The sequence below is a fragment of the Brassica napus genome, chromosome A7 (genome assembly GCF_020379485.1).
Source record: "Brassica napus cultivar Da-Ae chromosome A7, Da-Ae, whole genome shotgun sequence".
Classification (NCBI taxonomy): Eukaryota; Viridiplantae; Streptophyta; class Magnoliopsida; order Brassicales; family Brassicaceae; genus Brassica; species Brassica napus.
The window spans coordinates 25820602-25845122 of record NC_063440.1 but is presented as its reverse complement, the minus strand read 5'-3'; the positions used below and the strand labels follow the sequence as shown (position 1 = coordinate 25845122).

Genomic DNA, 24521 nt, shown 5'->3' with positions numbered 1-24521 from the left:
GACGAATTTTTAAATTTTATAACCTCAATATAATTATTTGGTTTATTAATCGTTTCTATTCAAATGATGCGAGACATCATCACCTACCTAAAATCTTTCCTTCTATTTATAGAACCGTCCATCTTCTTCTTACATCATCATCCTCCACAACTCCACAAGAGCTTCCCGAAACATCCTCTGACTCCATCACTCAACATCATCCCCAATGGAACCCAACACGACCCAAAACGGATCCCAACTCAAGCTCTCAGAGTTCGAGAAAACCCAAAAGAAGTACCAAGACTTCATCTCCGCCCTCCCAAAGAGCAAAGGATGGAGACCAAACGAGATCCTAACCCAATACAACGGACACTGGTGGCAAGAATGTCTCCTCGAAGGCCTCCTCCACGCCAAAGACCATTTCCAAGCACGACCCACCGACTTCCTCGTCTGCAGCTACCCCAAAACCGGCACAACCTGGCTCAAAGCCTTAACTTACGCCATCGTAAACCGTTCACGTTTCGACGACGCAACGAACCCGCTCCTCAAACGTAACCCTCACGAGTTCGTGCCTTACGTCGAGATAGACTTCGCGTTCTACCCGACCGTGGACGTCCTTCAAGACGGCAAGAACCAGCTTTACTCCACCCATATACCCAACGGGTCGTTACCGGAGTCGATAGTGAAGTCCGGTTGCAAGATGGTTTACATTTGGAGAGACCCGAAGGACACTTTCATCTCCATGTGGACTTTCCTCCACAAGGAGAAGTCTCAAGAGGGTCAGCAGCTAGCGAGTCTCGAAGAGGCTTTTGATATGTTCTGTAAAGGCTTGTCTGTGTACGGTCCTTATCTGGATCATGTGTTGGGTTACTGGAAGGCTTACAAAGAGAATCCGGAGAGGATTCTCTTCCTGAGGTACGAGACGATGAGAGCTGATCCTTTGCCCTTTGTGAAGAGGTTGGCTGAGTTCATGGGTTATGGGTTTAGTGATGAGGAAGAGGAGAATGGTGTTGCTGAGAATGTAGTGAAGCTTTGTAGTTTTGAGACGTTGAAGAATCTTGAAGCTAACAAAGGAGATAAGGAGAGGGAGGATCGTCCTGCTGTTTATGCGAATAGCGCGTATTTTAGGAAAGGAAAGGTTGGAGATTGGGCGAATTATCTGACTCCGGAGATGGCTGCTCGTATCGATGGGTTAGTGGAAGAGACGTTCAAAGATACTGGCTTGCTTCAACATGATCAGTGAAGTGTCATGTCTTTGATCTCTTTTGTTATTCAGTACAAAACAGAGGATGCTCTGTTTTGTGTTTGGAACAGAGGATACTCTGTTTCTCTATTTGGTTATATGTATTGAATGTACTCTGTATCATCTTATTTATAACAAGAGAAAGATATTTGGTTACAAAGCCAATTCCTCTTATAGAAACAACACCATTTGAATAAAACATAATCAAGATTTATCATTTGTTCAAATATATAACTTGTTATTACATAATAGAATCGAACTGGCAAAAGGAGCATAAAGATCAAGACCCTGTCATTGACCATGTTCAAGCAAACCTGTATCCTTGAATTTCTCATCCATTATACCATCAATACGAGCAGCCATCTCTGGAGTCAGATAATTAGACCAGTCTCCAACCTTACCTTTCCTGAAAAAAGCGCTATTCGCATAAAGAGCAGCACGATTTTCCCTCTCTTTCTCTTCTTTGTTTACTTCAAGATTCTTCAATGTCTCGAAGCTGCAAAGATTCATAACTTTCTCAGCGACCCCTTTCTCCTCTTCCTCTGGTGTGAATCCAAACCCCATAAACTCAGCTAGCTTCTTCACATACGGCAAAGGACCACCTCTCATAAACTCGTACTTGAGGAACAAAATCTTGTCCGGATTCTCTTGGTAAGCTTTCCAGTACCCCAAGACATGATCAAGATAAGGACCGTACCAAGAAAGACCTCGACAGAACATATCAAAAGACTCCTCGAGATTGTTTACAGAACCAAGTTCTGCCCTTGCTTTGTTGAGGAATGTCCATAGGGAGATGAAAGTGTCCTTTGGGTCTCTCCAGATGTAAACCAGCTTACAACGTGACGTCACAACCGAGACCGGTAACAGCTCGTGAGGGATGTGAGTTGAGAACAGAGTGTTGTTACCGTTGTCGTTGAGAACATCGACTTGAGGGAAGGAAGAGACGTCGAACTCAATGTAAGGAACAAGCTCGTGAGGGGTACGTCTGAGGAGAGGGCTCGAGGAATGGTCGAAGCGAGATCGGTTTACGATTGCAAAAGTTAAGGCTTTGAGCCAAGTGGTACCTGTCTTTGGGTAGCTACAGACGAAGAAGTGGTTGGGTCGTGCTTTAAAGAATTCTTGCGCGTGAAGGCAGCCTTCGAGAACGAATTGTGTCCACCAGCTACCACCGTACTCGATATAGGCTTCTTTCTGCCTCCAGCCTTTCTCGTGAGTAAACGTGGAGATTAGAGCTTTGTACCGTTCTTGATTCTTCTCGAATTCTGATGACTCGGTCTTGGTCTCGTCCTGGTTTGGTCCTCCTGTCGTGTCGGTTAGGGGTTCTGATTCCATTGGAGACAGAAAAAAAAGAAAGGCAAAGGAGCTGTACGATTTTGAGGACTTGTGTTGTGTTTTGTGAGGGATGAGTGATATAGTTTGTGTTCGGACAGAGCTAGGAGTTGGGTTAAATAAGTACATGTTGATAGGTAGTTTCTCATAGGCTATCAGTAATACAAAAAGAAAAAAAAGGCCAGTTTAGAATCCGTAGCTGTCACGTGGTTGCCCACTAATGAAGCTGTTTCTACCCACGTGTTAGTCTCTGATTCGTAGGTTGTTGGTTTAGTGGCACAACGCCTTTAATAAGTAGCTAAACTCTTTTATTTCTTTTGTTTTCTATGTATAAATTACATTCTACAGTCTTCACTAGCATAAATCTTCGTCTAATTACTTGATTAAGAAAAGAGTCTCTAACTACTTTCAGCTGTGATTCAATCTTGCAGATAACAGCGGCTCCAGTTCAAGTATCTATCACAGAGTAAAGTTTTTTTTACTTACTTTTTGGCCACGGTTTCAGGTTCGCATCGTAGTGAATCACAGCCGCATTCTCGGTCACTTATTGTCGATGTTCATGTCATAACCTAATTTCAAGACATGGCATGGTCTATGGCATGTATGTAAATTAATACTTCTGCCTGCCACATCTATTTTTGTAAGAAAAGATCAATGACCTTTTATAGCAAAAGAAACGTTCAAGGACATCTTTTACTAATCTTAGGTAAAGATCAAGGGTATATATAGTTATAAAAATATGAGTTCATAACTTCATATGATGAAATCATGAAAACAGGGTTTCTTAAGTAACAAAAATGTAGACAATTGTTAATTATTAAAGATTCACATTTGACAGTTGTAGTTTTCTTTTTTGCTTAAAGATTGACATTATAGTTTTGGATGAGTGGTTTGATTATCTTATTTAACAAGTATTCCATCAGTTTTATTATAAGTGTCACTTTGACATTTCACAGAGATTAATAAAATTATATAATATATCCATATTTAATATATGATTAATTAAATGCAAATAATTTAAATAAAAGTTTATTGTTATTCAAAAGAGTAAAAAGTAGATTTAATGTACAAATTACATTGAAATTGTAAAATGATACTTATTTAGAAACAAAATAAAAAAACCTAAAGTAACACTTATTATGAAACAGAAGTAGTAAGAACTAGATATATGAGTTAATGACAAAAGCTCTATTAATCCTGTGAAAATAAAAATAATTACTATATATTTTTATAACTAATGTTTTTGTTATATGGCTATCACCTCGTCCGAGTCTGTTAGAATGTCATTGTTTCATATGTCATTTAGCTAAAGGGAAGCGGTTTCCTTTTGTGTCGGATAATCAATTGTTTGTATTTCCTTTTAGTTTAGTTCACTTGGATGTATGGAATCCATTATCTGTTGAGTTTGTTGAAAGATATCGTTACTTTTTCACTACTGTAGAGGATTGCTTTTATGTTAATTGGGTCTTGTGTGTTCTCTGACCTTTTTCAACTTGTTTAAACTCAGTATAATGTTGTGATTAAAGCAGTTCATAGTGCAAATGTACCAGAATTAGCTTTTACGAAAATTTAGTCACATTACCGTATTTAAAACGTCACATATTTGTTACGTATAACTTTCGTCTCAGTAATTCGTCACAATAACACATTATAGTGTTCTGTTTTCTGCAGTTGTTTCAAGCTACAGGTTTGAGTGGTGTTTCATGACATGATTTGCAACTCAATGACTAGCAAGGGAATATGGTTTTGCAGAGGGATAAAGTGGTTGTTTCAGTCACTGCAACAGACTTATGGTTTTGACAGAATTAATGGTGAAACTGTGTGATTGGACAGCTAATAAGCTGTGTCGCTTATGGAGCTTCTGTTGGGTTAACAAGTTTAAGGTTTATCAAGCATGTTGATGGATTGCTGAGGCGTTTTTTCAGGGTTTTCCAAGTGTGAAAAATTTACAAGAATATCAATGAAGACTTTGAGCTTGACACAGGTGTTTGTGTTTAAGCTAGTTATACAACTTAACAAGATCAACGAGTGTTTACAACTTAACAAGACCAAGAAGTGTTGACAGCTCATTTTCCACTCGAACATTAAAACAATGAAAATGGTTATGAATGGGCCCATAATAAATTTTAAGTTTTGATCAACAATTCCAATTACAATTGTTCCTGGCCCAAATGTATAGATAGTTATATAGACAATCCAAAATTATAAATACATATAAAAATAACGATAATATATAAATTTTAAATTTGTCAATATTACATGTTTTATATTTTTATTATCCTAGAAAATTAAGCTTGGATTAGTTACTAGATTAAAATTCGCACCTTGTGCGACATATATTCGGTATACAAACACTTGGGTTGTATATTAGTATTTATATATAGTTAATTTTTTCAGTCTTTTTTAATTATTTAATATATATTTATTATTCTGTTAGTTTATAATATGTAAAAACATAAAATAAGTAATAATACATAAATATAATTTTATATACAATGATCATTTCACACGAGACACAAATTTTAAACTAGTTTATTATATTATAGATGATTATTGAATATAGAAACATTTGGTAATTTAAAAAAAAAGATTAATTAGTGGGCATTTGGTCAACCATTTGAATTAAGACTCTGTTTCTTAACAGTTATTTCATACTCAGAATCATTTTATTTTTCAACTTTTCTTAGGAAAAAAAAAGCACAAGGTGCCAACAAGAACTGTGTCCGAAAAAAAAAATCAACTCTCAAAACCATAAAAAAATAAAATAAACGATCTGAAGTAGCTTGGCAACCGTTCTCATTTGAAAGGTATGGATGGATTCCCATCAAACCCGTTCTTACATTTACGGATGTACGGACAGAGTTGGAACATACACTGTTCCAATCGCATATGTTTGCGCTGGGCTTCCAACTTGCTGACATGAATGGTTACCAATAGACCAATCCAATAATACCACAGGAATCCTCGTGATATTCATTAGATTCGTTAGATCTTCTGAAGATCTGAAGTTAAAAATACCATCTTCAACTAAAAAGGCGTAGCTGTAAGGGTTGAAACTGAAACTATGAACAGAAGTATGGTTGGAATAGCTTATAGAAAATATCAGAAAAGATGCAAATGTAACAAAAAAAGATGCATGTAAACCAAAAGTAAAAGTAGAAAGCAGTGCCGTTCCAAACTTTTACGTGGCCTAAAGCCTGTCAGAAAATGTAGCCTTCTAATGTAACTTTTATCTAAAATTATTAAAAAAATGGTAGTAGTAATATTCTAACTCCAAATATAGAAGTTGTATTTCACTTGTTTAACCATTTCATCTACAAACAACTTCATAAATTGTGGCCTATAATTTACTTTATATTATGTGGCCTAAAGCTAATGCTTAATGTGCCTTAGTAGAGGGACGGGCCTGCTTCCAATATATAAAACTTGATATTACATAATAGAATCAAACTGACAAAAGGAGCAAACCTCTGCTGCAAACAAGCACATAATAATCAAGAACATGTCATTGACCATATTCAAGCAAACCTGTATCCTTGAACTTCTCTTGCATGATCCCATCAATACGAGCAGCCATCTCTGGAGTCAAATAATTAGACCAATCTCCAACCTTACCTTTCCTAAAATAAGCACTATTCGCGTAAACAGCAGCACGATCTTCCCTCTCTTTCTCCCCTTTATTAGCTTCAAGATTCTTCAACGTCTCGAAGCTGCAAAGATCCACAACATTCTCAGCAACACCCTTCTCCTCTTCCTCTTCCGTGAATCCAAACCCCATAAACTCAGCTAGCTTCTTCACATACGGCAAAGGATCACCTCTCATGAACTCGTACTTTAGAAACAGAATCTTATCCGGATTCTCTTGGTAAGCTTTCCAATACCCCAAGACATGATCAAGATAAGGACCGTAACCAGACAAACCTCGACAGAACATATCAAAAGACTCCTCGAGGTTGTTTACAGGACCAAGCTCTGACCTCTCTTTGTGTAGAAACGTCCATAAGGAGATGAAAGTGTCCTTTGGGTCTCTCCAGATGTAAACCAGCTTACAACGTGACTTCACAACTGAGTCCGGTAATGACTCGTAAGGGATGTGAGTTGAGAACAGAGTGTTACCTTTGTCTTTAAGAACATCGACTTGAGGGAAGAAAGGGAAATCTATCTCGATGTAAGGAACGAACTCGTGAGGGTTGCGTTTGAGGAGAGGGTTCGAGGTATCGTCGAAGCGAGATCGGTTTACGATGGCGAATGTCAAGGCTTTGAGCCAAGTGGTGCCTGTCTTTGGGTAGCTACAGACGAAGATGTCGTCGGGTCGAGCTTGGAAGAACTCTTGCGCGTGAAGGCAGCCTTCGAGGAGAGGCTGTACCCACCAGTGACCACCGTACTCGATGAAAGGCTCTTTAGGTCTCCACCCTTTCTCGTGTGTGAACGTGGAGATTAGTGTTTGGTAACGTTCTTGATTCTTCTCGAACTCTGATGACTCTGTTTCGGTCTTGTCTTGGTTCGGTACGGTCGTTACGGTTAAGGGCTCTGATTCCATTGAGCTATAGGATTTTGAGGACTTGTGTTTTGTGGGAAGATTGATGATGGTCTGTGTTCGGACAAAGATCGGATTGGGTTTTTAAGTAATGATTCTATTTTTCACCCACGTGTTAGTTTGTGATTCGTAGGTTGTTGGTTTGGTGGCACACATGCGTAAAATATGTAGCATAAATCTCAGTCTAATGTGACTGATCAAGGAACAGAGTTAAAAGGTAGTACAACTTAACAAGTTTTATTTTGTCATTTATTTTGATTAATGGATTAGTAACATTTACAATCTACTAAGTATAGGCCCAACTTAGAAGTTGCAGGTAGTTATTGTTCGTCCGTACCCAATATATATGCATAGTGCATATACTCAACAAGATTTAGAATTTTGATTGGGCTAATATCTGCTTGGTTCTCCGAAGGAAGATAAGACTTTGTGAGATGACTGAGTTCATAGAAAGAATCACCCTTTGTTGTTTGATGGTTAATTACAGAAAATATATTTAACCTCAAAAGAACTTGCATGTTCTCTGATTGAGTCTAGCATGCTAAAAGAAGTTTTACTTTGTGTTAGTTTAATGTTAGTAAATGGCAATCACGTATCACTTCAAATTTGTCTTATAAATTTAGAACGCTTTTTTTTAACGGTATTAACTATATGGAAAGATAAATCATACAATAATTTTGTATAAGGCTTCAACAAGAATTAACAAGTGAGATGATGATACTGAATCATAAATATAACAAATTAAAATTTTATTTTTACATAAAAGAAATATAAGTTTTTTTATGATGTGAATATCTGTATTTCATAATATATTAAAAACAATGTGGAATCTAATGATATTTAGGAGAAAATCATATAACATATTATGGTTTCAGATGTGAAGAGATGTATGAATCTTAATCCAGAGCTAATGAATTTTAAAAATAATAACAAGTGTTGGTCCTGGACCAAATGCGAAATTAAGGTCGACACCTAAATCCATCATTGTAAATAATAAATCTCTAAAAATAAAAATGAAAACACTCTACAACATTGTATTATGGACATAGTTGTTTAAAATCCGTAAAGAAACCTCCACTTTACCAACTCTTGTAGTTTAGTGTAGACAAGTCGTTCGTAATGTGCAACTAACAAGAAAAAAAAAGAGGAAATATGAATCACTCTTGTCTAGGAAGGCTCGGAGTAGCATAGAACGTCAGATGGTGATTTCACTTTCTAAAAAGCAAATCACGTTATACACTTTTTTAATTGATTGTAAAATTTTGTTTATAATTGTAACGAAGTGCGTTTTACAAAAAAAAATTGTAATGAAGTGCTGCAGAAAGATAGTATCATCAATCATAGCAACAAAAAAGACGTTTTTATATGGTGATCACTATGTTCGAGTTGGATGGAAAATGGAATCAAGCAGATCTCATGCGAACAACCCGTCAAATGCCAAGTGGAAAGGAGCCAATGTTGAAAGTTATTCTTTTTTAAAACTGATTTACTATGATATTATAATTATGAAATACATTACATAAACGATTCAATAATAAACAATATTATATACCTTGCGAAAATTTATGTTTAACTGTATCATTTGGACTAACCTACGAAGATTCACATGTTTGGCAAGATTTACTTGCATCATGTTGAAGATCTCTTTTAAGTATTTTTTCGTAGTCTGTATAATTTTTAATTAATCATTTTTTTTGGAAATTGAAACATTGATTTACTATAATATGCAATATGAAAAAAAATCTATAATCTGGAATTCAAACCTCTAGATGTAAATTTTTTTAAAGCTTAACCAATAGGTTACCGTATGCATGTTAGAAAGTTATCTGTGACATAAATAACTATGCAAATCTTGTGTCCATCTACACATATCTTAAGTAGGAATTCACGTCATGGATCATTGAATAGTCAAGAGTCACAATTCAGAAACACGTGCTATTACATACTAGACTAGAACTAGACGTTAAAGCCACCAGCATTAGAAATAAACTCAACTGAGGGCCTGACTGGTTCAACCGCAGCGGTTGCGGTTGCGGTTGCGGGAGTTTGCGGATGCGGGTGGTTGCGGTTTCTAGCGGTTTTAAGAGATTTGTACGACTGGTTCTGCGGTTAGAAATTGGTGCGTTTGCGGGATACTTATGACTGGTTAACTACCAAATGCAGCAGCGGTTAAATAATAAATTAACAATATTTACATTTTATACAATTATAAAAATATCAAAAATAATAATATTATAATAAATATAAAAGTTATATTTAGAAAGTTATAATTTAATTTTTTTTAAAATATAGAAAATATTTTTATTTTAGAGTTTTATAATATTAATTAAAATATAATAGATATATTTTAGCATTTTTATAATTCCAATTTAATTTTTTTATTGAATATTTTTATTTTTGTATTTATATTGTTTTGGAAAAAAAGAAATTTTTTTTATCCTTCCGCAACCGCCCGCAACCGCAAACGCTAGCTGGAACCAGCTTTTGAATTTATGAGGTTCAGAGCGATTTAGAGTGGTTTGGAGCGGTTTGAGCGATTGTTGCGAAACGCCAACAACCGCTACCAACCGCAAAAGCTGCGTTTGCGGGTGGTAGCGGAAAAACCAGTCATACCCTGAATCTCTTAGCGAGAAATTACACCAATGTGGATGTCTTAATATTCGTTACTCGTGTTCAACTCATTGTCCGATTCAAAATAATAATATAATTTTTTAAACGATAAATATGAAGTATCACCGATTTTTAAAAGTTACCTTAATAAACATTTCAAAGCAAGTTTTATAAGATGATAAATATATAATGAGTGAAACTATTAGAGTAAAATTTAAATTCATTTTAAAAGAAAAAATGAGAGGAACTATTAGAAATGGTCTTAGAGAGAAAGAGAAAAATGCATAAACTTAGGTTGTCGTTGAAAGGCCAAAGCGTATGTAACTTTCGTACTTAAAGTTCTTTAAAAAAAAAAATTATACTTGGAGTAAACTAATCACTATAAGTCATTTATGATTTAACGCAAAGTTCCAATGGATTTAACTTTGTTAATTTTTCCTTTAACATATTCCATGCACGTTTTCGTTTGTTATATTTTTGTACTGTAAATCCAAGGGATTATGACGTTTCAGCAAATTTTTAAGGGTGTGAAAATAGGCAACGAGTATTTCGTGTTCACAGAATGAAATAGTATTGACCGACAAAAAAAAGGAAAAAAAGAATGAAATAGTATTGTAACTAGTAATTACTTAATTAGATAGCATTCACGGAGTCACGTGGTTGGTAGGGTTGGATTATTTTTGCTTTCGTACTTTTGGTTTAAGCAAATGACTTATTATAATTAGTTTGGAATCTTTACCGCCCCTTAGATGATTGAAAAGGTTAGGCATATATCATGTGATCCTTTTGAATGGGCATGTTTTTTATATTTTGTTAAACAAATGCTTCCTGTCAATGTAATGTATCAGAATATACATACAAATATATATATATGTATATTTACTTTTAAAAGTTTTAGAAGATAAATGCTATGAAACTGTTGACAAAATGGTATGAAATTATAACGAATTTGGAATGAATTGTTTTTGGTGAGAGGGTTTTTAATCAAGTTCAGTATCTGCTGGACATAATGGGTATGAATGTGTGATGCAAGTTTTTGAGCAAACTTGATCCATATCACAATATGGTTATACTATTTTCAATGTATTTTACTATTTTTAGAAAACAAAATAGAAAATCTTTAGATGGAATCTGAACCAATGTATTTTCTTATAATAGCATTGCTCTAAATATAGAGTAAAAATACGAAAAATTATTTTCTCCTAATCTTTTTTTTCAAAGATATGTTTTAAATGAAGAAATAACAATAGGTTGGTGTGAATCTCTATAACATTATTTGAGAGATCAGTTTCTTATGTGTCACTCTCACGTTAATTCTAAAAATAGTTAATTATATACATAAATTTTGTTAATTAAAAATACACATATATGTCATTATTAAGAGTTTATGTTATATTTCCTTTCTTCTTAATAACATTTTATTTTAATTTCGTTTTAATATTTTATCACAAACATATAAACATAAAAAATGGAATATCTTTAAAATTTTAAAACATACTAGGTGAATTTAAGAAGAAAAGTTTACAAAAGGATATATATATATATCTAAAGATTACTTTCGAAAAATCATCTCAAAAACATAGTAATATTATTTTTTATTTTCCAACAAATAAGTTTTAATTTATAAAAAATTGAAAGCAAACAATTAAATAATTAGTATTATGCTTTAATTATTTTTTAAATATTCATATACATGCATGAGACTTTTAACAATATTAATTATGGTAGTTTATGTCATTCCGTACCGATCATCATTTTACTTTATTTCCAATTGATCTAAACATGTAAAATTTCATTATGATTTAAGCAATAAATTAAATAAATCAACAAAACAATCATTAAAATCATAAATCTAATTAGTATATAAAATAATAGTAGAAACGATCATAGATCATCAAACTGATCAAAATTACATATATTAAATTATGTAAAGCGAGCTCGAGCAGAAGGGGTTCCTCCGGCGCGTCTAGCCCTACTTCTATCCAATTCCGGCAAGGTATTCCAATTGGAAAACCCTGACTGAACGTGAGGATGTTATGTCGACTTAATCCATGGTTGAATATGTTATGTCGGCTTATAAGAGAATATTTCGGGCTATTGGTCTAAACACCTAAACTCCCCTTTTCTGGCATGCTATAGTTATTAAAGTCTCTCGACGGCGGGAATGGGAGATTACCGGTAAGAGATCTATATATATATATAAATTTATAAATGTAAGACAAGAAATTCAACTAAATAATTAAAATTGATTAAATATAACTATAAGAAATTATGATTTAGTTCAAAATGAATAGATAAAACTCAGTTTACCTAAATAAATAAACCGGTCAAATTTTGTATACCATAGTCATATTTTTAATTAAGATAATAATATAAAATATTCAAAATAACTTTTTGCTTATATTCCATACATATATATTATAAACCAATTTTAGTTATAAACTTACGATACTGAAAGTAAAATACTAATTAACTATAATGTTTTTTTATGTTATGAATATTTATCCGTGCATGGGCATGAAATAATCACTTAGTTATATCTAGATACTATAATACTATTATACATGTAAAAAGAGCAATAAGTTGAAAATGTTCTTAGGAAAGGAAGCAAATATATTAATCCAACCATATAAAATAGTTAAATTTGAACAAATATCAATAAATGAGACTTGAAAACTCAATTTTTTTCAAAAATCGAATTCTCTTGTTGTACAAAATGGACATGTTTTTATATCATAACATCACTCGGACGTATGGATCAGGTTATCATACTGTCAGACATAGATAATAGATTGAACCTAAGACAATATTGATATATAAGGGCATCAGCATCAATGAACCTTAAGGGAGGTTCATAACTTTAATTTTTTTATTATTATTTTTTTTAATTTTTCTGTTTGATTTAAAAAAAAAAAAAAAAAAAAAATTAAGCGGACCAATCACGGGCCGCCACGTGGCGTGGGGCCCGCGATACAGTGATGAACCAGGTTCATCCCAGTGACCCTGCAAGAGCTGAGTTCACCAAAAATAGAATATTTTAATATTTTTTTTTTTTGGGAAATGTGTGAACTTCTGCATTGAACCTTCAATGCAGATGCTCTAAGGTACGCGAGATCAGTGGCGAAGCCACGTTATAGGGTCTGGGTGCAAGTACACCCGCAATTATATGAAAATTCAAACTTTTGCATGTAAAAACAGTTAAGTTTGGGTAGCCACTATGGTAAAAGGGCGCATATGCACCCCCGCTTTCTTAGGTTCGATACTTGACAAATGCATTTTTTTATCTTTTACTTGCAATAGTGCACCCAGTACTTAAAAAGTCTAAATTCGCCCCTGCACGAGTATAGGGTCTGGGTGCAAGTGTAACCGCAATTATATGAAAATCCAAACCGCAAATATATATATATGCTGCATTAATTATTTAGCTTAATTTAAAATTATTATTTTGCAACCGTTTCCGCTTAATTAAAACATGTACATGAACATAATCTTATATATTAAACTTTGTCATCTTGCGATAATATAATATAATTAATATTATATTCATTGTCAATTAAATGAAAACCGGTTGAAAAATAATACATAAGTGGAACAGAAAGAATAATATATAAATTATCATGAATCTCACCTGCTTCTTGTAGCAGTTAGCTAGTTAGTCCACTCCACTATTCATAGTCCACTCACTATTCATCACAGCAATAGTAGTGAATGGAACATTATGCATACTAAACCTAAAAAGAACTAAACGATATCTCCCAGAGAGTTAAATGAACTTAACAATCTAATATCTGTAAATAATTTGTTCGTTTGTTAGTTAGTTGTTAATATATATCAGAGATTGTTTCTTCCGATTAAAACACAATACCATATACAGTAAAAAATCTATAAATTAATAATATTTTATTAATTTATGGATTTATTAATTTATATGATTATATATTTGATTTTAATATATATATATATATATTAACTTTTTGAAGTTTGACATTTTATTAGTTTTATTATTATTTGGTGTGCATAAAATATTTTTCATAAAAGTCAAATGTGGTTTTAGATATAATTTTACTAAATCTCATCAAAATATAGTAAAAGTTAAGAAAATATAAAGATAATTTTATTGTGAATATAAAACAAATAATATTATGGTTGGTATGTACTTATATAAAATAAATTATTAACTTATAATTTTAATGGAACCATATATTTACATAGGATTTTCTGTAATATTATTATCTTATTATTTAATCGATTTATGTCATATTTGAACCGATCCAACTTCGAACCAGAAAATTTTATTAATTTATGGTGTTTATTAATTTATCGACTATTAATTTATAGAGTTTATAACATACATAACTTTTTATTGATTTGAAATTTCTCACAAAACAAACATCACAATCATTTTAGAAACTCACTCAAACTATTTTTTTTTAAACTCAGCAAAATCAAATTCTAATTGATATACTTGCATATTTTCATCATCATCATCATAAAATGTGGACTGTCAATCCCGCAGGAAACTAATATCTCAAGCATTTTTTAAACATCTGAATATTTATGTACATATACTTTATCCAAACCAGTTGTCAATCCCTTCAAAGGAGTAGTCATCAACAACATTGATGGGCGCCAGGTGGCTATCATTAAGCGACATCGTCTCAGTTTTATCCCCTTGAAGAAACATTGTAAGTTCCTTCATGAACAAAGTATTGTCTGAAGAAGATTCATCCAACATCAAGAAATCTTCATCATCATGAGAAACAATATCATTCAAAAATTTTGATGAAAATCCCGTCATATCTTCTATGTCATCAAATATATTGTCGTACACTAACTGAGCGGAGGTATCGTTAGAGAACGTAGACGAGGACAAAGATGTTGCATCGTGGATCATGTGGAGATTCGAAGAGTTTGGTGTGGAGAGAGAACTTGTTGACTTCTCACATTCAGAAGCACTAGTAGTTGGAGTAGTGTGACTAGTAAATGGGCCACCACTTCCAATAATATCAGACAGAGCACTGTGGTCGAGTCTCTTACCAAATCTGTTTGCTACTCTGTTCAGGAACCGAGCTGATGATGGCCCTAAGGACTTTTTATTGTTTGACTTCTGATCATCATCCTCCTGATGACCGATGCTTTTATCCGGTAATGTCTCGGATTGGTCAAGTGATTTGTGGGTTAAGGGATCGATGCCTTTCTTTATAAGACGTTTCTTGATGTGAGTGTTCCAGTGATTCTTGATCTCGTTGTCTGTTCTTCCTGATAATCGACGAGCTATGGCTGACCATCTGATCATCAAAACATTATTTATTACTACATGGCATATTGGCATCACATTGTATAATGGGGGTAGTTTTTTTTAGTTTATTCTACTTTTACACCTAAATTATTCTGCTCAATTGTTTTTATTTTAAAATAATTTCTTATAACAATAATATAATGAGTTTGGTATTGGCATTGGCTTTTACAGTTTATATCTTACAAATATTTTTATTTGACAATATTAAATTATAATATGATATCATACACAAACCATATATATAAACAATTTTATAAATATAAGTATAGCAAATGCAAATCAATACTGAAATTATTTAGCATAGTTTAATTTCCTTAAGCAAATGGGATATTCTAAAATTAAATACTTACTTGTTGCCATGAATGGCATGGAGATTAATGATGGAATCTTCCTCCTCTTGGCTAAACTCACCACGCTTAATGTCAGGTCTAAGGTAATTGGCCCATCTCAATCTGCAGCTTTTTCCACATCTTTTGAGTCCTATAATTTTATGATTTAAAAGCATTAAATAATAATGAAACTGTATAATGCAAAGAAAAGCTGACTGAATATGCCAAATTGGGGGAATTAATAATTTAATTTTGAGAAAATAATATACCAGCTTTGTCGGGAAGGGTTCGCCAACCTCCTTCACCGTGATGTTGAACGTATGCAATGAGCTTTTGGTCTTCTTCTTGAGTCCATGCTCCTTTCTTCAACCCTTCTGCTCTGCAACACGGTGTCCGTACCATTCTTGATTTTTGATCGTTACAATAGAAGCTAGAGAAAGAAAAAGAGAGAGAGAGAGAGAGAAGAAAAAAGAAAAAAGAAAGATTTTGTGTTGTGGTCTGGTGATAGATCAAAGAAAGAAAGGACATGATCTTTTGATGAGAACATTAAGGCATGGATAGATACGTCTTATCGACATATTGTTCTTACTCGAGACTACGCTTTTTGTAATATACATAAAACTTGATATTTTCTTCTAAAAAACATATATTTTCGTATTTTGAGATGAAAAGTAAGAGAGAAGAGAGAAGAGAGAAGAGAGAAGAGAGAAGAGAGAACTTTGTTTCCTTTCACTTCGCTGCTGGCTAAGGCAAGTGAGAAATTTCAAGGAGGAGCGGTGAGCTTTTTATCTTATGCGTGCGTGGCTTCTGTGCAGACGACGGCGTCGTTTTTAATTGTTTGGAAACGTGGATTTCAACCTTTTTATAGATTATAAAATATCTCTACTCTTATTGAAAAATGTGTAGACTTTGTCAGTGCGAAAAGATTGCGGTGGAGGTTCTTGTACGTATTATTGATTTTCTAGCTAGCCAATATTATTATTTCTTTTATTTTGAAAGTTTCTTTCTTATCGTTCGTAGGAGTTTCATCCTTTGCAGTTACTAATACTGAACTACAGTATCCATACTAACTTGTATGGCATATAGTTCTGGATCCAAGCTCGGAACATCACTGGACCAAAGGAAAAAAAAATCCAGTATGTTGTACCATTACAAGTCCTATATAACTTCTACTTTTTTCCAATACGTAGCTTGAAAGAAATATTTCAGTATAAGATTATTGACGGATACTATTTCGCATGTGGCTGCTACAAACCCGTACCATCTTTTATTCTCCGTCCACATCAAGACGTGGTGTTTTATCTTTTCCTAATTCAATTTTAAAACCTTGTTCGAAGTCTAAATTCATTGTTTAAAACGTTAGATCTTTTTTTTTTCCAGCTAATGGATTCAACATTAGAATAGTCAGAACTACGTGGAGAGAAACGTATATTTAATTTAATGTTACGATGTTCAGTTCTGATTTACCAAAAACCGATCCAATCCAATCCAAACTAAACTTAAATTACCGGTTTGAGCACCAAACCATATGTTAAATGTAATGAACAGAGTCGGAACGTTGAACGTATAGTACTCTACTATCATATTGCCAGGCCTGCATATTGCCTTTAGTTGAATTTTCTCATCAGTCATCAGAGATATCCATTAGTTATTGTAGTTAAAATTTGTCTAAAGTCATAGCTCACGACTTCGTGCCACACGAGTTGCGAGAAAAAAAATACTTACCTCGAGATATGCAGAGCAACAAAAGCCAAAAGAGTACATGCATGTACAGTGTTATTTGTTTAGAATAAAATCAACTGTAAAAGATGGAGTGCGAGACTTTTCAACAGACAGACCGATAGTAACATTGTAGTAACAAAACAAAAAAAAATGTTTAAAAAACATTACACGACGAGAAAATAGTTCTGATAAGTAACTAAGAAATACGAAACTAGTTGGCGGTCTTGGTTATACAACATATTGAAAGTTCAAGGAAAGTTTTAAAGAAACCACTAACCTACAACTTGGCCCCTAAAAACACCGGACCTAGACAACATATAACCAAATCAACGATCAGGCGAAGAAAACAAAATGAGATGATATATAACTTAAATGGATCGATATAGACTAAGTAATCAATCATATAGACTTGTTGAATAAAGTTTTCATAAGGAGTCTCATTTAAATGAATGCATCATTGGAATATTCTTATTCCAATAGATGCATGATGCATGTGATGTGACTTGGCAATGTCCTAAAACCACCAAACTCTTTGTCCTCAACTGGCCGCCACCGTGAGAAGTAGGCTCGCTTACTCGGTTGACCATTGTTTAATGGTTGGGCTTCCTCTTTAATGAATGGTCCACATATCAAAAGCCCAATAAAACTCTAAAGCCCATAACTGGCCCATATTAGTTCAGGCCAGGGTTTAATAATGTCATTTTCCAATTCGTTATCACAGTCTCTCCTTCTCTCATTTTCGCAGCCGGGAAAAGAAAAAAACTTGTCATCCCCTTCGACGATGCCGGCGAAAGAGAGGACGGCGAAGGTCAGCAGAAACCCTGATCTGATCAGGGGAGTTGGTAAATACTCGAGGTCGCAGATGTACCACAAGAGAGGTCTCTGGGCTATCAAGGCCAAAAACGGCGGCGTTTTCCCTCGCCACGACGCCAAGTCCAAGGCTGATGCTCCGGTGGAGAAGCCTCCGAAGTTCTATCCAGCTGAAGACGTGAAGAAGCCTCTCGCCAACAGACGCAACCCAAAACCCACCAAGCTCAGGTACTTTATAAAAAAGTCTCTCTTGCACTTTTATTCAGACCAATGTGACTGTCTTCATTATGTTTTGTTTGATTTTGTTTAGATCAATCTTGTTTGCGAAGTTATCTTTTTGAAAAGATGTCTGATCGTAAACAGTTTAATCTCCATATGGGTCTGTAGTAATCTGATCGGTCTTATGACCTGCATTGCAGATCAAGCATCACTCCAGGGACAGTGTTGATTATTCTTGCTGGTCGGTTCAAGGGCAAGAGAGTTGTCTTCTTGAAGCAGCTTTCTTCTGGTTTGCTTCTTGTGTCCGGTGAGTTCTTCTTTGACACCTTCTATGATCCGTTTGAATCAAGGCTCATTCACTACTTTTGTTAATGGACATGTTCCTGTTTTTGTTATTGGGCTTTCAGGACCGTTCAAGATCAATGGTGTTCCTTTGAGACGTGTTAACCAGTCTTATGTGATCGGCACGTCCACAAAGGTTGACATCTCTGGAGTAAGCCTTGATAAATTTGATGATAAGTATTTTGGAAAAGTTGCTGAGAAGAAGAACAAGAAGGGAGAAGGAGAGTTCTTCCAAGCAGAGAAAGAGGTATATCAAGTCCACTCTCGCCTTACTCTCTCAGATCCCTTTGAGTATTAAAACTCACAAGTTCTTCTCTCCTTTGTACATTAACCTACAACTACTCTTGACCACTTTATGGGTTTTTGATCCCACAGGAGAAGAAGGAGATTCCACAAGGGAAGAAAGATGACCAGAAGGCTGTGGATGCAGCTTTGATCAAAGCCATTGAAGCAGTTCCTGAGCTGAAGACTTATTTGGGCGCCAGGTTCTCATTGAAACAAGGGATGAAGCCACATGAGCTTGTTTTCTAGATTTCAAGGCCTGTTTGTCTCCTTTAGCTTTTAACATCTGAACGGTTGGTCTTGCTCTTGTTTCTTGTTCACCGATCATAGACAATTTTCGGCTTCTTGTTTTACATATTTATATTTTATATATCATGTTCTTGAACGTGAGTTTTGTAACAATGAAGTATAAAGTTCCACAAGAATTCACATGGTGATGAACTGATGATCCAAGTAGTGAGACTAAAATTTACGAGATGGGTTTTGTAGATCTGAAACAACATTTCGAATATGATAAAATTTGCTTACGTTCTAGTTGAAACGCTTCTAAAAATGTTTATTACTTTTCTCTCTCAATCATACATATTTTAAATCGAAGTTCTAAGCTGGAGGAGCTTCTAGACGAGTATGATCACCATCTTTAGGCGTTTCTTTGCCGGTGCAATCAGTAACTTTAGCTCCAGCCTCCACGTCTCCGGTCAAGCACCGTGTCCATTTCCTTCTCAGCCACCCTAAAGGCCCACGACTCTTTATCATCTCCAACGGATTTACTTCAGCCACTACACCACTTCTCTGCCGTCGTCGCCGTGCGCATATCCGGCCCAAGAAGCAGGAGAGAACTGCAAGAACGACAAGAACAGAGATGACTGCAAAGAAGGGTCCAATGGAGCCGGACGAGTAGTGGTTTGGACCGTTTGGTGCGGCCACCAGATTAGCATTTGTCGCCGTAGGTTCAATCTCATTGCTTACTAATGGTTGTTGCGGTTGTTGAGCTGGAGGATACAACGAAGTGCTGCTACTAGTACTAGTCATTGCCATTGGTGCTTATGATGTTTTGGTTCTTGAATATCAATATTTGTCGATAGAAATAGAACAATGGGATCTTTGGTTATTTGCATATCTGCGGATGAAGACCTATATATAGCGCATGTGCACATGAACGTTAGTCTTTTGAAAAGCTTTTAGGCGACCAGTGTTTGTTAAAGAATGACATGGAAAAGTGAATAAAGTGGAGAAATCCTCATCAGCTTCATGTAAAGCTTCTCAAACTATAATACTATAACAAACATCCATTGTTCTCTTAGAGGTGAAGCAAACGCTAACCCTTGATCTGATTTTTGACTTTAGTTTCTGCAACCAGTCTGCAACTACCACGTAATGTATTTGCTTGACTAGTAAAGTGATATTAATAGATTCTAGTGATTTCTAAAGGAAAAAGAATTGGTAAACTATACATCAACTATAAATCATCAGATATGATCATACAAAGAATAGTGATGTTATTATTAACCGTATGAAAGTATATTGTCGAAATAAAAAACATCTATCAACTAACATGTATTACCTCAGCGCAAGGTTTTCACTGAAACAAGGAATGAAGCCACATGAGCTTGTTTTCTAGACTTCAACAACCTTTTTATGAGTTTTATAGAGTATCTGTCTCCTCAAGTCTTTACATTGTTTTTTTTTTTTGAACTTAAGTCTTTACACTGTTAATGGTTGTTTTTTGTTCTTGTTCACCTACGAGAGAGACGTACAACTTTTGGTTTATATATTCTACATTTTCTGTTTTCAGTAAGTTATACACAATCTTAATTTCAGTAGCAAGAAAAAACGGTGATTGATTTTTATAGTAAACGCAACTTTTGATAGAGAACGCAACCCATGAAACGATCGAATTTGTAAAGCACTTGCCAATAGTTAATTAATACTTCATTTGTTAATTGTTTTAATTTGTTTTCTTACATTTTTTCAATATGTTATTTAATGATACATATTGTAAACTTAAGAAGAAAGATAGTTATGTTTATTAAAATTCTATTGGTTACTAAAAATTATGGAAAATAACTAGTTACAAAAAATATTAATAATAGCTATTTAATATTTATTTTTAATGTGCGAAAATCATAAAACTTATATCATTTTGAAATAGAGAAATTAAAAAAGTAATTGCATTGAGTTATTTTCTAGCTAAAAAAATAGAATTGGAATTTTTTTTGAACACATAGATTTGAAAATAAAATTATGAAAATGGTATAAAAATACAGTTTATATTATATAAACACAAACTGTGGAGCACGGAGCACCATAACTTTGTGGTTAAAGTTTATAAACTTTTATATCCAGATCTGAGATTCGATTTCTGCAATTTCTTGCAGATTATTATGTGAAGTTTATTTGAGTAAGTTTGATGTGGTTGTCAAAAAGAGAAAATATGTCCATCGAAAATATTGTACATGCAGAACCATTCGTCGATCCAAGTATTCCGGGAGAGCTTTTATCATGGAATACTAATATGTTTTTGTTCATCAATATCATGTTTTATCATTATATTAATAGAATTAGAAATTGTATTATTATGGAATGTGCTATCAAGTGTTAAAAAGAAAAATTGCCTAATAGACAAACCGGTTTTCTCTTAAAACCGGAACTATATTGAGATTGAACCGGTTTTACACTTGACCTTTGACTTCTCTTAGTTTTCATCGCCTACACCAACCCTCGTAAGGACGTTTTTCAAATATATAACACCTCCACCATCGCCACCTATTCTTCCTTTTTCTAGTTTCTGCTTTCTTGTCAGTGTTAGGTTTCAATCATGGCTTTGACTACGAAGCCTCACCAACTCCAGAGATCGTTCCTCTCTTCCGGCCACCGCGTCTCCCCTCAACGCTACTCTGAATCCGCGCCGTCATGCCTGAGTTTCCGCCGCACAGGTGTGCAATGCTCGGTGGTGGCTAAGGAGTGTAGAGTGAAGGGACTGAAAGCGAGGCAGATTATTGATAGCAGAGGCAATCCTACGGTGGAGGTTGATCTGGTCACCGATGATCTGTACCGTTCCGCTGTTCCCAGTGGTGCATCTACCGGGATCTACGAGGCTCTCGAGCTTAGAGATGGAGACAAGAGTGTATACGGTGGTAAAGGTGTCTTACAGGCTATTAAGAACATTAACGAACTAGTGGCTCCGAAACTCATTGGAGTTGACGTTAGGTAACAATTTAATAAAGAACTTCGTTGAGACATGAGAGTTGCTGTTGCTGTTCTTATTTTTTAGATCTACTAAACAGCTGTTTGGTTAATCTGGTTTTAAAATGTAGTAAAGATTGTTGAGTTTGATTATGGTTGTTGATATGGCTTGAATCTTGTTTGAGCCCATATGGTATTAGCAAAGATTATTGATTAGGCAGACGTCTAAACTGATTTTTTTGAACATATAGACCTTTTGTTTATGTCCAATCTGCCGACTAGGGGTAGGCCTACGTGTCGATTAGACCAATTTTTAGAACACTGAGTATTAGTGTTAGTCTGTTAGCGAAAGGGTTTTAGATGTGGTATACTCTTAAATATAAATTGTGTTCTTATAACCTTAGTTATACTAACATCGCTTCCGATAGTAAGATCTCTCTTTATCTGTATTACATGTATTGATGAACCACGTTAAATCTCTCTGTCGTTATTGTTTTTCTTGCATCCTTTATAACAATGGCTTTTATTTCAATTTTGCTTTGTGTTATCTGCTTATGAATCATCTTGAAATGGTGATTGGTGATAGGCAAGCCGTGTTTATTATCTTTTTTTTTTGAAGGAACCAAGCTGATGTTGATGCTCTTATGCTGGAACTGGATGGAACCCCGAACAAGGCGAAACTCGGGGCTAACGCTATACTAGGAGTATCACTAAGCGTTTGCAGGGCAGGTGCTGGAGCCAAAGGAGTGCCTCTCTACAAACACATCCAGGAACTCTCTGGAACAAAGGAGCTTGTTATGCCAGTTCCTGCTTTCAACGTCATCAATGGAGGCAGTCACGCTGGGAACAGTTTGGCTATGCAAGAGTTTATGATACTACCTGTAGGAGCAACTTCTTTCTCTGAGGCATTTCAGATGGGAAGTGAAGGTACGTCAGTGATATTTGAGTTTAAGCATTGTTTATTTATAGTAATGGACTTAATGTAATCTTGTTGATTACAGTTTACCATACGTTGAAAGGGATAATCAAAAGCAAGTATGGTCAAGATGCTTGTAATGTGGGAGATGAAGGAGGATTTGCTCCGAATGTTCAAGATAACAGGGAGGGACTAGTTCTGCTCATAGATGCTATTGAAAAAGCTGGTTACACCGGAAAGGTAAACCAAGCTCTCTCCTATTTTCAAAATCCTTTTGGTGTCAAATGTAACACACCGTTCACATAATTTTGATTAACTGTTGCAGATCAAAATAGGAATGGATGTAGCTGCGTCAGAGTTTTTCACGAAAGATGGTAGATACGATTTGAACTTCAAGAAGCAGCCCAACGATGGAGCTCATGTTTTGTCAGCTGAGAGTCTTGCTGACCTCTACAGAGAGTTCATCAAAGATTTCCCTATTGTATCTATCGAGGATCCTTTTGACCAGGATGATTGGAGCTCGTGGGCTTCGTTGCAATCCTCTGTTGATATCCAGCTCGTTGGTGATGACTTGTTGGTCACTAACCCCACGAGGATAGCTGAAGCTATCAAGAAAAAGTCTTGCAATGCTCTTTTGTTGAAGGTCAGTAATGATTCATTACCTTCTCCAATTGTATATACCTTTTTTTTCTAAAACCATGTAATCACAGGTGAACCAGATTGGGACAGTGACTGAGTCAATTCAAGCAGCACTTGACTCCAAAGCTGCAGGCTGGGGTGTGATGGTTAGTCACAGGAGTGGAGAGACAGAGGATAACTTTATCGCTGATCTTGCTGTTGGTTTGGCAAGTGGACAGGTAACATATTCTCTGAACATGTCTGTATCATGGAGTGTTTATTCTCTAATCAAACAACATATGTTATGTAGATCAAAACTGGTGCTCCTTGCCGAAGTGAACGCTTGTCAAAATACAACCAGGTAATATTAACTGACATCTAAACTTATACAATAAATCTTATAAATCTTAAGACAGCCACTTACACAATAAGTTTGGTTTGTTTCTGTTGCAGCTTCTCCGTATTGAAGAGGAACTCGGCAACGTGCGTTACGCCGGGGAAGCTTTCAGATCACCGTGAGAAGATTTGAGAAAGGCATTCATTGGCTTTTGCTTATGTAACAACCAAATGAGCCCTGCTTCGTATCATCTTTTGTAGCTTTCTCTTTAAGTTTTCTTTATGAAAAAAAAAACAAATAAAACGGAACAGCTTTTCCACTCGGAGTCTTTTGTTTGTAATGTGATTGATGCTCATGTTGACACTTTCATTTTTCGGATTCATTGGATAATCAAACGGAGCGTACCATTTGGCGTCATTCATTCCACCAAGGGAAACAAATATGCAAAAGTTTTTTACCAAACAAAACGCAAAAGTATTTTAGTTATTCTTCATTAATATTGGTTGACAAAAAAAAATTCTTCATTAATATTTAGTTATGCTTATATTATGAGAAAATCATATACAGTAAATAATATAAGAGATCCCATAAATAAGTTCGTGTTTGAAACAACTTCATGCTAGAGTCGTGTCTCTCAATCTTTGGTTATCGGGTCTCTCTATATGCCTATCTTGTTTGTGCTCTTTCTCTCGACTCTTCAAGTGTTGTATCGATCCTCGTTGTCCTATTCGCTCCTAAGTAGAACAGTTTCAAGTTCGATTAT

At 34.9% G+C, this 24521-nt stretch overlaps 7 protein-coding genes across 7 annotated transcripts; 3 read left to right on the top strand and 4 right to left on the bottom strand.

Annotated features, from left to right (window-relative positions):
* Positions 1-101: 101 nt before the first annotated feature.
* LOC106354366 (cytosolic sulfotransferase 16) lies at positions 102-1382 on the top strand. The gene has a single exon (XM_013794284.3). It carries the CDS (start codon positions 206-208, stop codon positions 1220-1222), a length of 1017 nt encoding a protein of 338 aa, XP_013649738.1. The 5' UTR covers positions 102-205; the 3' UTR covers positions 1223-1382.
* A 34-nt stretch (positions 1383-1416) lies between these two features.
* On the bottom strand, positions 1417-2695 carry LOC111207244 (cytosolic sulfotransferase 18). Its single transcript, XM_022705115.2, has one exon. The coding sequence runs from the start codon at positions 2678-2680 to the stop codon at positions 1514-1516; it is 1167 nt and encodes a 388-aa protein (XP_022560836.2). The 5' UTR covers positions 2681-2695; the 3' UTR covers positions 1417-1513.
* Positions 2696-5936: 3241 nt separating this feature from the next.
* Positions 5937-7158, bottom strand: LOC106354324 (cytosolic sulfotransferase 18). Its single transcript, XM_013794235.3, has one exon. The coding sequence runs from the start codon at positions 7089-7091 to the stop codon at positions 6057-6059; it is 1035 nt and encodes a 344-aa protein (XP_013649689.2). The 5' UTR covers positions 7092-7158; the 3' UTR covers positions 5937-6056.
* Positions 7159-14143: 6985 nt separating this feature from the next.
* Positions 14144-16171, bottom strand: LOC106357262 (transcription factor MYB122-like). Its single transcript, XM_048736225.1, has 3 exons — positions 15596-16171; positions 15348-15477; positions 14144-14986 (listed from the first exon to the last, which is right to left on the bottom strand). The coding sequence occupies exons 1-3, from the start codon at positions 15852-15854 to the stop codon at positions 14269-14271; spliced, it is 1107 nt and encodes a 368-aa protein (XP_048592182.1). The 5' UTR covers positions 15855-16171; the 3' UTR covers positions 14144-14268.
* A 1592-nt stretch (positions 16172-17763) lies between these two features.
* On the top strand, positions 17764-19086 carry LOC106354362 (60S ribosomal protein L6-2). The gene is made up of 4 exons (XM_013794280.3): positions 17764-18086; positions 18278-18384; positions 18485-18666; positions 18795-19086. Exons 1-4 carry the CDS (start codon positions 17830-17832, stop codon positions 18948-18950), a joined length of 702 nt encoding a protein of 233 aa, XP_013649734.2. The 5' UTR covers positions 17764-17829; the 3' UTR covers positions 18951-19086.
* On the bottom strand, positions 18856-20229 carry LOC106354321. Its single transcript, XM_048736224.1, has one exon. The coding sequence runs from the start codon at positions 19737-19739 to the stop codon at positions 19302-19304; it is 438 nt and encodes a 145-aa protein (XP_048592181.1). The 5' UTR covers positions 19740-20229; the 3' UTR covers positions 18856-19301.
* Positions 20230-21437: 1208 nt separating this feature from the next.
* LOC106354320 (enolase 1, chloroplastic) lies at positions 21438-24175 on the top strand. The gene is made up of 7 exons (XM_013794232.2): positions 21438-21911; positions 22507-22814; positions 22889-23043; positions 23129-23446; positions 23514-23660; positions 23732-23782; positions 23875-24175. Exons 1-7 carry the CDS (start codon positions 21520-21522, stop codon positions 23938-23940), a joined length of 1437 nt encoding a protein of 478 aa, XP_013649686.1. The 5' UTR covers positions 21438-21519; the 3' UTR covers positions 23941-24175.
* The last annotated feature ends 346 nt before the right edge of the window (positions 24176-24521 follow it).

Excerpts from the sequence above, each read along its gene's own strand:
- LOC106354362 (XM_013794280.3), top strand. The coding sequence starts at position 17,830 with ATGCCGGCGAAAGAGAGGACGGCGAAGGTCAGCAGAAACCCTGATCTG. Across the intron at positions 18,087-18,277 it reads CCAAAACCCACCAAGCTCAG|ATCAAGCATCACTCCAGGGA; the intron begins GTACTTTATAAA and ends CCTGCATTGCAG. Across the intron at positions 18,667-18,794 it reads TCTTCCAAGCAGAGAAAGAG|GAGAAGAAGGAGATTCCACA; the intron begins GTATATCAAGTC and ends TTGATCCCACAG.
- LOC106354324 (XM_013794235.3), bottom strand. The coding sequence starts at position 7,091 with ATGGAATCAGAGCCCTTAACCGTAACGACCGTACCGAACCAAGACAAG.
- LOC106357262 (XM_048736225.1), bottom strand. The coding sequence starts at position 15,854 with ATGTCCTTTCTTTCTTTGATCTATCACCAGACCACAACACAAAATCTT. Across the intron at positions 15,478-15,595 it reads AACCCTTCCCGACAAAGCTG|GACTCAAAAGATGTGGAAAA; the intron begins GTATATTATTTT and ends ATAAAATTATAG. Across the intron at positions 14,987-15,347 it reads CATGCCATTCATGGCAACAA|ATGGTCAGCCATAGCTCGTC; the intron begins GTAAGTATTTAA and ends TTTGATGATCAG.
- LOC111207244 (XM_022705115.2), bottom strand. The coding sequence starts at position 2,680 with ATGTACTTATTTAACCCAACTCCTAGCTCTGTCCGAACACAAACTATA.
- LOC106354321 (XM_048736224.1), bottom strand. The coding sequence starts at position 19,739 with ATGGCAATGACTAGTACTAGTAGCAGCACTTCGTTGTATCCTCCAGCT.
- LOC106354366 (XM_013794284.3), top strand. The coding sequence starts at position 206 with ATGGAACCCAACACGACCCAAAACGGATCCCAACTCAAGCTCTCAGAG.
- LOC106354320 (XM_013794232.2), top strand. The coding sequence starts at position 21,520 with ATGGCTTTGACTACGAAGCCTCACCAACTCCAGAGATCGTTCCTCTCT. Across the intron at positions 23,447-23,513 it reads GCAATGCTCTTTTGTTGAAG|GTGAACCAGATTGGGACAGT; the intron begins GTCAGTAATGAT and ends ATGTAATCACAG. Across the intron at positions 23,661-23,731 it reads TTGGTTTGGCAAGTGGACAG|ATCAAAACTGGTGCTCCTTG; the intron begins GTAACATATTCT and ends TATGTTATGTAG.